The 15,006-nt window shown below is 44.1% G+C and overlaps 1 protein-coding gene across 2 annotated transcripts in view; it reads right to left on the bottom strand.

The window, feature by feature from the left end:
• The window catches only part of tie1 (tyrosine kinase with immunoglobulin-like and EGF-like domains 1), a 104,789-nt gene that overhangs the window by 20,295 nt on the left and 69,488 nt on the right, over nt 1–15,006 (bottom strand). Inside the window, exons 12-16 of one of the 2 annotated variants that reach the window (XM_059983997.1) lie at nt 13,357–13,644; nt 8,413–8,691; nt 6,628–6,930; nt 3,586–3,776; nt 826–1,036 (exon numbers count right to left, since the gene is read on the bottom strand). In XM_059983997.1, coding sequence (XP_059839980.1) covers nt 826–1,036; nt 3,586–3,776; nt 6,628–6,930; nt 8,413–8,691; nt 13,357–13,644 — 1,272 coding nt within the window. The remainder of the gene's footprint in view (nt 1–825; nt 1,037–3,585; nt 3,777–6,627; nt 6,931–8,412; nt 8,692–13,356; nt 13,645–15,006) is intronic. The other variant, XM_059983998.1, reaches the window with a different exon arrangement.

The following is a 15,006-nucleotide window of genomic DNA, read 5'->3' as shown; positions in this document are numbered from 1 at the left end:
TTTGATCATCAAATACAGTTAAACCAATTCATTAAACTGCAAATGATTTGTAACTTATTTTCCTCTCTTGGAACAGTCTACCATGACGTAACTCTAAATAAAAAATAAAACTCTCATTCATTGAAATCAATGGAAGTTGTCGCATGGCCACCAGGATGGACTAAAGTGCTCGGAAACTTCAGGAGTCTGGTGCTTAGGAATCCAATGTCATTGCCCAGTCAGCAACTTATGAGACAGAGGCACATTCACATGGAACTGCTGTCAATTCTCAACAGAATCCAACACAAAAAATTTGCCTTAAAATATTCTGTGATACAATTTAGAGTTAACTTGGCCCATTTTAATTAATACAACTAATATGGGTTATTATATTAAAACAAATATTTTAATTCAATTCTAATTTACCACTTTAGAGGAACTAAATTTTAAATTACTAAACATGGCATTATTTGGCAATTATTTAAAGATATAGTATCATTTTTTCAGTTCTGTTGCAGCTAATCCCTTAACACAGTTTTACTCAAAACCTTTTGAAAGTATGCCTACTGTTACCATTGTATTTAAAGATCCATCTTAAATGCTCCTCATAGGACCATTAATTACACTGACTCTAAAAATGATTAATTCACCCCAGGAGTGGGGACTGTTAAAATAACGGAGTGGTTAGTGAAGACCTGAGTGAGTTGAATGCTATATTTGCTCAAAATTCCACAGCTAGCTTAAAATTCATTTAATTACACCTGAAAATTGGAATCAGCATCAACAAAAGCCAACTGAGTAGAAACTGAAGATAAAATGTGCTGATTTTGGACATTAAGTAGATACCTTTTAACATTTTGATTGCAGCATTCATCTTCAGCCCATCCTTTTTAATTAACGCTTTGATCACTTGTCCAAAATTTCCTTCTCCAATAACATCCTCAAATTTAATGTCATCCCATTCTAAGATGGGGTAGGTGAGGGGTTCAGGCTGAGGCTTTGGTCGCCGTGTGAGTGTCAGAGTTCCAGAGTTAAACTGAAGGACCGTCTCTTCACCCTCAGAACAAACATACAAAACAACTGGTTACCTCGCTGTTGACTTTATGAGCTTCTTTGGCTAAAGCAAGGTATAACACCATATCCAGGCAGAGACAAACATGGTTTAGAAAATACATTTTCTATCCTAGCGGGTCTGGGTCAAAATATGATCGAAAAGTTGAAGGGCCGAATGAATTATAGATGGGGAGCAGCAAGAGAGGGTTTCACTGAACTCCCGTTGAAGAGAAGATTTAAACCTCTTCAGTGTAGGCATCACTGGCAGAGGCTTCGCATTAGTGAATTTAAAGAGCAAACATGAGGAAATCTGCGGATGCTGGAAATTCAAACAACAACACACACAAAATGCTGGTGGAATACAGCAGGCCAGGCAGCATCTATAGGGAGAAGCGCTGTCGACGATTTGGGCCGAGACCCTTCGTCAGGACTAACCGAAAGGAAAGATAGTAAGAGATTTGAAAGTAGTGGGGCGAGGGGGAAATGCGAAATGATAGGAGAAGACTGGAGGGGGTGGGATGAAGCTAAGAGCTGGAAAGGTGATTGGTGAAAGTGATACAGAGCTGGAGAAGGGAAAGGATCATGAGATGGGAGGCCTCAGGAGAAAGAAGCGGGGGGGAGCACCAGAGGGAGATGGAGAACAGGCAAACAACTAAATATGTCAGGGATTGGGTAAGAAAGGGAGGAGGGGCATTAACAGAAGTTAGAGAAGTCAATGTTCATGCCATCAGGTTGGAGGCTACCCAGTCGGTATATAAGGTGTTGTTCCTCCAACCTGAGTTTGGATTCATTTTGACAGTAGAGGAGGCCATGGATAGACATATCAGAATGGGAATGGGACGTGGAATTAAAATGTGTGGCCACTGGGAGATCCTGCTTTTTCTGACGGACTGAGTGTAGGTGTTCAGCGAAACAGTCTCCCAGTCTGCGTCGGGTCTCACCAATATATAAAAGGCCACACCAGGAGCACCGGACGCAGTATACCACACCAGCTGACTCACAGGTGAAGTGTCGCCTCACCTGGAAGGACAGTCTGGGGCCCTGAATGGTAGTGAGGGAGGAAGTGTAAGGGCAGGTGTAGCACTTGTTCCATTTACAAGGATAAGTGCCAGGACGGAGATCGGTGGGAAGGGATGGGGGGTACGAGTGGACAAGGGAGTCGCGTAGGGAGCGATCCCTGTGAAAAGCAGAAGGGGGGCAGAGGGAAAAATGTGTTTGGTAGTGGGATCCCGTTGGAGGTGGCAGAAGTTACGGAGAATTATACATTTGACCTGGAGGCTGGTGGGGTGGTAGGTAAGGACAAGGGGAACCCTATCCCGAGTGGGGTGGTGGGTGGATGGGGCAGATATGCTGGAAATGAGAGAGATGCATTTGAGAGCAGACGAAGGGAAGCCCCTTTGTTTAAAAAAGGAAGACATCCTTCGTCCTGGAATGAAAAGCCTTATCCTGAGAGCAGATGTGGCGGAGACAGAGGAATTGTGAGAAGGGGATAGCATTTTTGCAAGAGACAGGGTGGGAAGAGGAACAGTCCAGGTAGCTGTGAGAGTCTGTCGGCTTATAGTAGATATCAGTAGATAGGCCGTCTCCAGACCCTTTTAAACATCTGAATGACATGAAAGAGCGTGTAAAGAAAAAAGAAATGAGTGAGAAAGTAAAGGTGAAATGAGCCTACAATGTGTTGAATTGTCATTTTATGATGTGTTGAATTGGACCAGTAAAAGACCAGTGTAAACTGGTAGAGTTAAGACTCTTATGTTAGAAATCGTATGTTTAGCAATCCTCACATAAGTAATTGCTCAACTGCAAAGCAGGTAAAAAGTATAAGCAGCCACATATCAAGATTTTTGTAAAATAATATATAAATTAAAAAAAATAGAAAATCATATTATATTTATTTTATGGGCAACTAGTATTTGGTTCCCATCCTTATTTACCAGTGAGAAGATGGCGTTAAACACTTTCTTGAACTGCTCAACTCTTCTCATTATGGCATTTAAAATCAGCCTGTTCAGTCCATTGTGCCCATGCAAGCTCCAAACAGAACAATCTCATTAATCCTAGTCTCTCTTTACTAATCTCTGTGGGTCTGCAATTTATTCTCACTCTTGTGCACATTAATGCTCTTTTGGTACTTTTGCTTTTTAGCTATACTAAGGGGCAATTTATGGTAAACAACGGAGTCACTGCATAGGGATGCGGGAGGAAATGTTAACACCAGTCCGAAACACAAATGTTCATGGGGAGAACGTGTAAACCCCACATGGGCAGCAGTCAAGCTCAGGATCCAGTCTGAATTCCCAGTGCTGAGGCTGTGTCACCACGTCAACATTTTGGTGAAGTGCTCCCACATTACTGATGGAGATGGAGTTCCAGGATTTAGACTGGGTATTGAAGAAGCACCGGAGACGTACTTTCAAGTCAGGAGGTGTGGAAATTGCAGGGAGTGTCCCCAGAAATATAACATACTTATCCATACTGGTAGCAGAGGTTGCTAGTTTGGAGATGCCATTGGAATACCCTGGGTGAGTTTTGTAACCTGACTTAAGTACTTACTGATCCAGACTGGTAAGTGAAGGTCCGACGTCGGTGAAATAGAGTTTTCCGTATGCAGAAGAGGCCCAGGAGTGCCAAGAGGATGGTCATACAGGTGACAGATACTGAGGCCACAATGGCCATTAACAGCTGCTGGTCACTTCTATGGGGTTTTCCCAAAGGTTCTGGTCTTTGAAACACACTTGATGTAGCTGAGGTAAAGGAAAACATTCAATGTGAGAAAGCAGTCATCTTTTCAGTTTCTTAGAATGATCTTTTTCTTAGTCTGCAGATATCCTTAGCGACCTGCAACTAAGAGAACCACTCAAACAATGTCCAAAGCCAACACAAAAAAAAACAACTGCTAAGGTGAAGGCATTGCACTCCTTGTGAGAATTCGGGTTGGGACTGATTGTGCTAGAAACCAGTCTCTATAAAACCATTGTGAACCTTCAATGAAGATCAGTTCTGAAGGCTCTGCAATGGGAACAGATCTTGAAATTTTAGTCTTGCCCGGACTGCTGTTCATTAAATACAGTGGGATTTAAACTTAGATGAGATCCTGGTGCAAATTGCACTCATTCAATGTTGAGTCAGCAATTTCCATTCACCCCTTTTAGTTGTCACAACTAGCAGATATAGCCAGAGTTTCCAATGCCCCAAATTCCTTGCCTGATTTTTTTTTCTTTTGTTTCCTTCTTTCTTTCTTTCTTTCTTTCTTTCTTATTTCATATCTTTTTCAATTATGTTGTCTTAACATTTGTCAATAGGCTGAATTCTTACTCTCAAGGAAGTTCATTCAATCACTATCGATATGTTGGCTGACCTGCACTGAATCCTCATCCAATAAATGCAAATAGATGACAGTCAATCCTTCAAAACTCTTACCTCAAGTTTAAATTTCTTGATCTTGAGGTAAAATCCTACAGCAGCCCCGAGCTTTAAAGGAATATCAGATTCCCAGAGAGTGGTACGGCTGGAGGATGTTATAACATCCTATATTTACATATAGCATCCTCCAGCCCTACCACTCTCTGGGAATATGGTACTCTTTTAATTCTGGCCTCTTGTACAATACCAATTGTTTCATCCCACCATTAGTGGTTGTGTCTTTCTATCAATTTTCAGATTCTGCGATTCTGGAATCACTTCCCCATCATCTCTGCCCCTCTACTTCACTCTTTTCCTTTAAGACACTCCTTAAAACCTCTACAAAGGACCTGGGAGTCCTTGTGCAGAACACTCAAAAGATTAATTTGTAGGTTGTGTCAGTGGTGAGGAAGGTAAATGCAATGTTAGCATTCATTTCAAAAGGCCCAGAATACAAGAGCAGGGATGTGAGGCTGTGGCTTTACAAGGCTCTGGTGAGATCTCACCTTGAGTATTGTGAACAGCTTTGGGCTCGTCATCTAAGGAAAGATGTGCTGGCATTGGAGGGGGTCCAGAGGAGGTTCACAAGGATGATTCCAGGAATGAAAGGGTTATCATACAAGGAACGCTTGATGGCTCTGAGTCTGTACTCACTGGGAATTTAGAAGGATGAAGGGGGATCTCACTGAAACCTTTTGAATTTTGAAAGGCTTAAACAGAGTAGGTGTGGAAAGGATGTTTCCCATGGTGAGGGAATCTAGGACAAGAGGGTATAGCCTCTGGATAGAGGGGCATTCATTTAAAACAGAGATGTGGAGAAGTTTCTTTAGCCAGAGGGTGGTGAGTTTGTGGAATTTGTTACCACAGGCAGCTGTGGAGGCCAGGTTGTTGGGTGTATTTAAGGCAGAGATTGATAGGTTCTTGATTGTACAAGGCATCAAAGGTTACGGGGAGAAAGCTGGGAAGTGGAATTGAGGAGGGGAAACAACGATTAGCCATTAATGAATAGTGGAGTAGACTCGATAGGCCAAATGGCCAAATTCTGCTCCTATGTCTTATGGTATTTTATAAAATCTCTTTGACCAAGTTCAAAGTAAATTTATTATCAGAGTTATAATATTCTACATTGAAATTTATTTTTTAACAGCCATTAGAGCAAACAAATACAAAAGAATCAATGAATAACTACACACAGGTTTATGTGATTCTTCCTTCTCTTTCCATCCTGATGTCAAATTTAACCTTCTGTCTAATTTTTTTTTCCACATTTCCTTATGATGTAGACAGAAGTCATTACAGCCCATCAAGTTCATGCCGGCTCACAAAGCAATCTCACTCACCAAATTATTTTCCCTTCACACCCTCTTCAATTCCCACCAGATTCTGTCACTCACCTATTGCTAAGGGGTGATTTACAATGGCCAAAATCACCTAACTAGCCAGCACACCCTTGGGATAGAGTCATAGAAAAGTACAGCACAGAAACAGGCTATTAGAGCTATCTAGTCCATGTCGAACCATTTAAGCTGCCTACTCCCATCGACCTGTACCGGGACCATAGCCTCCTATACCCCTACCATCCATATACCAATTCAAACTTGTCTTAAACCTTGAAATTGAGCTTGCATGTACCATCTGTGCTGGCAGCTCATTCTCCACTCTCACACCTCTCTGAATGAAGAAGTTTCCCCTCATGTTCCCCTTAAAATTTTCAACTTTCACCCTTAACCCATGGCCTCTGGTAGTAGATCCACATAACCTCAGTGGAAAAAGCCTGCTGAGATTTACCCTATCTATACCGCTCATAAATTTGAACACCTCTATCAAATCTCCTCCCAATCAATGTAGGACAACACGGAAGCACCTGGAGGAAACCCACGGGGTCAAAGGAAGATCATGCAAGCTCCACATAGAAAGCAACTAGAGGAAAGAACCTGAATTGCTGAACCCATAAGGCAGTAGCCTGACCATGCTACAATCACTCCAGCAGTTCAAAGTGCTGGAGATGAAAGCAAAGTTTAATCTGATGCCCTTTAACACATGCACCATTTGAATGCTATTAGTATGGTTTCTGCCTTGCATTATTTGTTGCAAATGATTCATTATCCTGCATACAAATATAGATCTGTGTAGGTAAGTGTCTATATGAATTTAGATGCAGACCATAATCAGTTGAGTCTTTAAATCTCTTACCTGGTGGAGTTGCTGCAGTGCGAAGCTCTTTCATTGGGTTTGGGTGGCTTTCACCCATATTGTTCATGGCTACAACCTCCACTAGATAGGGAGTTTCGGGCCGCAACCCATGCAAGACGTGCTCTGAGGTTGGCGTCTCCGCCAAATTGATCGTTGTCACTTCAGGAGATGTTGTGGCCCCATAGACTTTACACTTTATAACCACAGAGGAGATGGCATGCTTTGGAGGTACCACCCAGGAGATCACTGCAGATGTGTCGGTAATGTTTGATACCTTAACATCATAAGGTGCTGGAGGGATTGCTGGATTTCAAAATAAAGAAAACAATGATTTGTTTCATTTCCCAAGGATTCCTTTAGGCGTCCCTAGACTCCAGGGATGTTGCTCCAGTAATCTTGGGATATGGGTCTCAATGACGAGACCAGCATTTATTGTGCATCTCTGATTGTTTGGGAGTGTGAAAGGTAAACTACTTCAGTCCTTCCGGTGGAAGATCATAAGACATAGAAGCAGAATTAGTCCACTCAGCCCACTGAGTCTGCTCCAGGGAAGCATACCAATAGCGGTCTTGGGGAAGGGAATGGTAAGGCTTTTGGATGACTTGGATGCAATGATAGTGAGAAATAGCAATCCCTAGTCAGGTTAATGTAACAGGGAGAGGGATCTGTAGGTGGTGTTGATGTTATGAACCTGTGTTTTCCCTGGTGTTATTGATCTCAGCTTGAGAGTGACCTAGGCATAGGCTATTTAAAAGGCAAAACATCGCATTATCTCTGTAGTGAAAAGCTCTTGTGAGCAATCCGATGAACAGAACTTATCTCCAGCACAACCAATTCAGGGAGCAATCACACAAACACAGGAAGAGAGCCAGACAAACTGGGGACTTGGCATTGAGCGTTCTCCTTGTTGCATGTGAATTAAAAACCCTAGTTGTTTATGGCCTTTTATAGTCCAATTTCTGCCAGCAACAAGCACAAATGATAATGGTACCAAAGAGCAGTTTGCACAGAGGAATTTATTACACCAGTGTATACACTGGTCTCTCATACCATTAGAGACCCAGCTGGGTCTGGCCACCAGTTCAAGACAAGTCGAGTCAAGTTACAAGGCAGAGGGAGACCAGGAGGGTTATGGGCAGTTGATTGTGGTGGAATGGATGCTTTGTTCTCCTTGGAACAAATGCAAACATGGTCTTCCCCATTCCGTTATGGGCACCAGCTTCCCCACCATTGAGAACATCTTTAAAAGGCATTGCCTCGAGAAGGTAGCATCAATTATTAGGGACCCTTACCATCCAGGACATGCCCTCTTCTCATTACTACCATCAGGGAGGAGATACAGGAGAATGAAGATACACATTTAACATTTTAGGATCAGCTTCTTCCCTTCCGCCATCAGATCTCTGAATGGACAAAAAGCACTGCCTCTCTTCTTACACTACTTATTTATTTTTATCTAATTCTTATTGTAGCTTATAGTATTTTTCCTTTTGTGTATTGCTCTACAATGCTGCCACAAAACAAGAAATTTCATGACATGCATCGGTGATAATAATCTTGATACTGATTCCTTTGTAAAGAGACTTCCTTAAAATTTTTGAGAACTTTAGGGTTCAGGCCTCAATCCCAACCCACCTATTTTTTTTTTGGAGTGACTGCTGGCTTTCAAGACAGACTGGAACAAATCTAATTTTTTAACAGAATGTGAAAATTACTTTAAAAAAAACAAAACACAAAGGGGTTCACAGAGTGAGGATGCCAAAGGTGAGAAATCTATACACTTACAGTCACTGAATGTCCAGCACATGATGGGAGCGCTCCATTCACCTGCAACTTTAGACTGGGCACGGACGCGGAACTGATACTGCGTGCTTGGACTCAGATCCTGAATGGTCTCGTTTCTAGCTGCTGTGTCAATCCACCTGGGCTCACTGGGCGGTTCCATCTGCTGGTACTCAATGGTATATTTGTTTATTTCCTTAGTGTTGAGAGGTGGCTGCCACTTCAAGCTTATGCTGGTCAGGGACAAGGAAATGGCCTGGAGATGTCTGGGAGATGGAGGACCTGCACAGACAGAACCAACAGTTTCAATTATGTACCTCTGACTATCAAATCAGGCAGAGCCAGAGTATGTAAAACAGAATGGAGTACTCTCATACTGAACCAAGACTGGGACATTCCAATGGTTAGATATTTAATTCTCTACAGCTCTGTGTAAAGCAAGGTATTCTTTTGATGTACCTTGAGGAAATTGGAAAACTGTCAGGGAGCACCTGGGCTAATATCAGGACAGCAGTGAGGGAGCATCAGGGTCAATATCAGGGCAGCAGTGAGGGAGCATCCAGACTAACATCAGGACAGCAGTGAGGGAGCATCCAGACTAACATCAGGACAGCAGTGAGGGAGCATCCAGACTAACATCAGGACAGCAGTGAGGGAGCATCAGGGTCAATATCAGGACAGCAGTGAGGGAGCATCCAGACTAACATCAGGACAGCAGTGAGGGAGCATCAGGGTCAATATCAGGACAGCAGTGAGGGAGCATCAGGGTCAATATCAGGGCAGCAGTGAGGGAGCATCCAGACTAACATCAGGACAGCAGTGAGGGAGCATCCAGACTAACATCAGGACAGCAGTGAGGGAGCATCCAGACTAACATCAGGACAACAGTGAGGGAGCATCCAGACTAACATCAGGACAGCAGTGAGGGAGCATCAGGGTCAGTATCAGGGCAGCAGTGAGGGAGCATCAGGGTCAATATCAGGACAGCAGTGAGGGAGCATCAGGGTCAATATCAGGACAGCAGTGAGGGAGCATCAGGGTCAATATCAGGGCAGCAGTGAGGGAGCATCAGGGTCAATATCAGGACAGCAGTGAGGGAGCATCCAGACTAACATCAGGACAGCAGTGAGGGAGCATCCAGACTAACATCAGGACAACAGTGAGGGAGCATCAGGGTCAGTATCAGGGCAGCAGTGAGGGAGCATCAGGGTCAGTATCAGGGCAGCAGTGAGGGAGCATCAGGGTCAATATCAGGACAGCAGTGAGGGAGCATCAGGGTCAATATCAGGACAGCAGTGAGGGAGCATCAGGGTCAATATCAGGACAGCAGTGAGGGAGCATCCAGACTAACATCAGGACAGCAGTGAGGGAGCATCAGGGTCAGTATCAGGGCAGCAGTGAGGGAGCATCAGGGTCAATATCAGGACAGCAGTGAGGGAGCATCAGGGTCAATATCAGGACAGCAGTGAGGGAGCATCAGGGTCAATATCAGGACAGCAGTGAGGGAGCATCAGGGTCAATATCAGGACAGCAGTGAGGGAGCATCAGGGTCAATATCAGGACAGCAGTGAGGGAGCATCCAGACTAACATCAGGACAGCAGTGAGGGAGCATCAGGGTCAGTATCAGGGCAGCAGTGAGGGAGCATCCAGACTAACATCAGGACAGCAGTGAGGGAGCATCAGAGTCAATATCAGGGCAGCAGTGAGGGAGCATCAGGGTCAATATCAGGACAGCAGTGAGGGAGCATCAGGGTCAATATCAGGGCAGCAGTGAGGGAGCATCAGGGTCAATATCAGGACAGCAGTGAGGGAGCATCAGGGTCAATATCAGGACAGCAGTGAGGGAGCATGCAGACTAACATCAGGACAGCAGTGAGGGAGCATCAGAGTCAATATCAGGGCAGCAGTGAGGGAGCATCAGGGTCAATATCAGGACAGCAGTGAGGGAGCATCAGGGTCAATATCAGGGCAGCAGTGAGGGAGCATCAGGGTCAATATCAGGACAGCAGTGAGGGAGCATCAGGGTCAATATCAGGACAGCAGTGAGGGAGCATCCAGACTAACATCAGGACAGCAGTGAGGGAGCATCCAGACTAACATCAGGGCAGCAGTGAGGGAGCATCCAGACTAACATCAGGACAGCAGTGAGGGAGCATCAGGGTCAATATCAGGACAGCAGTGAGGGAGCATCCAGACTAACATCAGGACAGCAGTGAGGGAGCATCAGGGTCAATATCAGGACAGCAGTGAGGGAGCATCCAGACTAAGATCAGGGCAGCAGTGAGGGAGCTTCAGGGTCAATATCAGGACAGCAGTGAGGGAGCATCCAGACTAACATCAGGACAGCAGTGAGGGAGCATCCAGGCCAACATCAGGACAGCAGTGAGGGAGCATCAGGGTCAGTATCAGGGCAGCAGTGAGGGAGCATCAGGGTCAATATCAGGACAGCAGTGAGGGAGCATCCAGACTAACATCAGGACAGCAGAGTGGGAGCATCAGGGTCAATACCAGGGCAGCAGTGAGGGAGCATTCAGTCTGACATGAGACAACAGAGAGGGCGTCAAGTCAGGAGTAAGGGATTTTTGGTCAGCATCAGATCAGCACTGATGCAGCACATAACATCTCCTGCCACTGTTTATAATCAATCATGAGGGACCTCAGTAGGATGAATATACAAAACCCTTTTTCCCAAGGAGCAGGAATGAAAAACTAGAGGACACAGTTTAAGAAGAGAGGAAAAAGACTTAAAAGTGACCCCAGGGGCAACTTCCACATACAGATGATGATGTGTATGTGGAACGAGCTGCCAGAGGAAGTGGCTGGGTAGACACATTAACATTTAAATTTGGACAGGAAGAGCTTAAAGGGATATGGTCCAAGTGAGGAAAAATGGGATGACTTTAGATGGGCATCTTGGTCATTATGAACACGTAGGCCCAAAGCATCTCTTTCCGTACTGCCTAACTCTATTCCTGCTTCTATGCCTCCAGAAACATTTGCCTGCCCATATCAAACAACTTCTGCCCCGATTCTCAATCTCAAAGAACTTCCCAAGATCAAAAGTAACACGCACAACATCTGAGGAGTAAAGAACTAATATTTCAGGCAAAGACTCGTCATCAAGGCTGCCAAAGATTGACTAATCATGTATTCTGGACCTGAAAATTTATGTCTTTGTTCCAACTGACTTGGCAAGTTTATCAGCTAAGTGCTGAATTGAGGCTAATGCACAGAGATAGGTGACTGTTTAAGAAAGACTGAGCATAGATCATAGTTCAATTTTCAACGTAAGAGTAGGAAAGTAGGAAATGGGTTCAGAGGGTTCAAATCTGCTCTTAATGAGAGGATGAGAAACTTATCTGATAGACTTGATAGAGGTGTATTGACCTGATAGAGGTGTATAAGATGATGAGAGGCATTGATCCTGTGGATAGTCAGAGGCTTTTTCCCGGGGCTGAAATGGTTGCCACAAGAGGACTCCGGTTTAAGGTGCTGGGGAGCAGGTACAGAGGAGATGTCAGCGATAAGTTTTTTACTCAGAGTGTGTGGAATGGGCTGCTGGCAACAGTGGTGGAGGTGGATACGATAGGGTTTTTTTTAAAGAGACTTTTGGATAGGTACCTGGAGCTTAGAAAAGTAGAGGAGTATAGGCAAGCCTAGTAATTTCTAAGGCAGGGACATGTTCGACACAACTTTGTGGGCCAAATGGCCTGTATTGTGCTGTAGGTTTTTTACGTTCTCTATGTCTCCATCTGTTTGCTGACCAATGAGAGCAAAATTAAATTGTTGCAGCTTCGTTTCCTGTTAGAATTCAAGGTCTGTAAGGAGTTTGTACACTCTTCCCACGACCAGGAGGGTTTCCTTTGGGTGCTCCAGTTTCCTCTGGGTGCTTCCACAAACCTTGCTGATTTGACTTGATGCAAATGACACATTTCAATGTATGCTTCAATGTACATGTGATAAATAAAGTTCATCTTTAACCTTTACAGTGGCCTGCACTATACAAGAATTACTGACAATTTAATTCAACAAGTAATGACCAGATGGGAGTTACGCTTCTGTGGCCAGCTTAAGACAACTTGTCGAGAAATGGTTCAGTTTCTTTCAGGTCGGTCACTAGACCTGGACTGTAATGCTCGGTTTCACTCAGATTTCCTGAACAAAGTTGGATAAAATAATGACTCTTTCTGCACACACAGATACTTGGCAGTTGTGCAGTTCCTGTCTGGAGTGCACGTAGAGTTAACAGCTGCCAAGTCTCCGTCACACAGTCTGCCTGGGAAGTCTAAAGGACCTTGCCACTGACAGCTGCAGTAGTGTCAGAAAAAGCTGCCATGAAGGTGGGCTAGAGTACAGGGCGATTGGGATTGTGTGGGGTGGGGGTGAGGGTATTAGGCCGCAATCAGTAACGAGTGTGCCCATCCCCTTCATGTGATCCCATGCTCCAGTCGGCTCTCATGCCATCTTTGCTCTGCATTTAGCTGAGATAATTATGTTCTTGGAGCACTTGGTGCAGACACTGGGTAGTATACCCTAGCGGCACAATAGCATTCCAGTGGTGTAATGCCTTACAGCACCAACGACCTGGGTTCAGTTCCCACTGCTCACTGTAAGGAGCTTGTATGTTCTCCGCATGACCGCATGGGTTTCCTCCATGTGCTCTGGTTTCCTTCCACGTTCCAAAGATGCACGGGTTAGTAGGTTAATTGGTTTCAGGGGTTTAACAGGGCAGTGCTGGCTCATTTGGCCTGGAGGGCAACTCCCCAAACACCAAGGCCCCTCAACTTAATGAATGAAATAACATTAAAAGAAGAAATACATTAACATGGTCTACAAATGACTGACATCTTCATTCCTTTCTTCTTTTGGTAAAAAAAAAGCCAGAAATATCTTCATTTTATTTTATGTTAACTTGTAAGAAAGATCTAAGAACAATTGCAAATTACCTGCATCAACTTTTACTACAACCGGGACTGATGGTGGCCCAAGGCTACCACAGTAGAATGCAATGACATCCACCTCATACGTGTGTCCAGGTTCCAGATTTCTTATCTCTGTGGACCGCACTGAGAAGGACTCCACTCGAACCTCCTTCTTAACAGAATTCTCAAGGTCAATCGCCCGGACAATGAATCCACTTCCATTCCCGTGACCTTTGGAAACATTCCAGCTGATGGAGATGGTATCTCTCTTCTTGGTCAAGACCCGGTCAATCTTTGCCACCATGGTGGGTTCTGAATGAAGAATTAATAACTCATTATGATGAACTAGGCACAGTGGAAAGTGTGGTATTGAAATATAAGGCTTCTGAAGGGACTGGATGGACAGAATATTTCCCAGGATACATCTAGAATTAGGGGTCATTGTTTCAAAGGGGTTGGGGAGTTGTCAACTCTTTAAGTCAGAGATAAGATCATGATCCTTTAGAATTCCATGAAGGCTGTCATGAAATATTTTCAAGCCAAGATGAGACCATGCTTAGAATATTGGGTTCAATGTTGAACTTTATAAAGCATTGGTCAGGCCATAATTGTGAGCAGTGTTGAGACCCTTATCTAAGAAAGGATATGCTGACTTTGGAGAGGGTCCAGAGGAAGATCATGAGAATGATCCTGGGAATGAAAAGTTAACATATGAGGAGTGTTTGAGGGCGCTGGGCCTGAACTTGCTGGAGTTTAGAAGAATGAGAAAGAATCTCATTGAACCTTACTGAACGTTGAAGGGCCTGGATAGAATGGACATATGAGGATGTTTCCCATTGTGGGGAGGTCTAGGACCAGAGGAAACAGCCTCAGAACAGAGGGACATTTGTCTTATATGTCAGGGAAGCACTGGATCCTTCTTCCTGAGAGGGGTTTATAAAACTCACGAGAGGGAATAAAAAGACGGACAGTTTAAAACTACAGGGTTAAGGTGAGAAGGGAGTTACCTAAAGTTGACCTGAGGTGTAATTTTTCACTCAAAGCGTAGAAGGTACTTGAATAAGCTGCTGAAATAAGTGGTAAAGGTAGGTACAATGTTTGAAAGATATTTGGACAGGCACTTGGTAGCAAAGGAGGGATATGGGCCAAATGCAGGCAAATGGGACAAGCTTAGGTAGGCACCTTGGTCAGCATGGGTGAATTGGGCTGATGGGTCTGTTTCCATGCCTTATAAATTTATGACTCTAAGATAGTCATAGTCTAGAAAGGAGTTGAGTATAACATGGATGGGGTTGCAAAGTGGTTCTGAACCCAAGATCGTTACTGAATGTCAGAGCAGACTCAAGGGGTTTTGTGGTTGAATTCTGTTTCCATTTGTTCAGTTCCTATAATATAAAATTAGAAAAATGATGCTTGCAATAAATAAGAACATCCTCAGAAAAAGTAAGTATGGTTTCATATAATTGGAAATACAGCATTACCTCTATAGAAAGCATGCACGTTATGTAGCATTAGAGTACTGTGCAAAACTCTTAGACAAATAAATAGCTAGGATGCCTTAGACTGTTGCACAGAATTGTATTTACCAATGTGGAGTGGAGAGTGAGTTTGTAAATCTGCCGGGAGCAAAGGATGATGGGAATATGCCAAATGCAGGCAAATGGGACCAGCTTA

The sequence above is a fragment of the Hypanus sabinus genome, chromosome 11 (assembly GCF_030144855.1).
Source record: "Hypanus sabinus isolate sHypSab1 chromosome 11, sHypSab1.hap1, whole genome shotgun sequence".
NCBI classification, from domain to species: Eukaryota; Metazoa; Chordata; class Chondrichthyes; order Myliobatiformes; family Dasyatidae; genus Hypanus; species Hypanus sabinus.
This window is presented reverse-complemented; position numbering and strand designations above follow the sequence as displayed.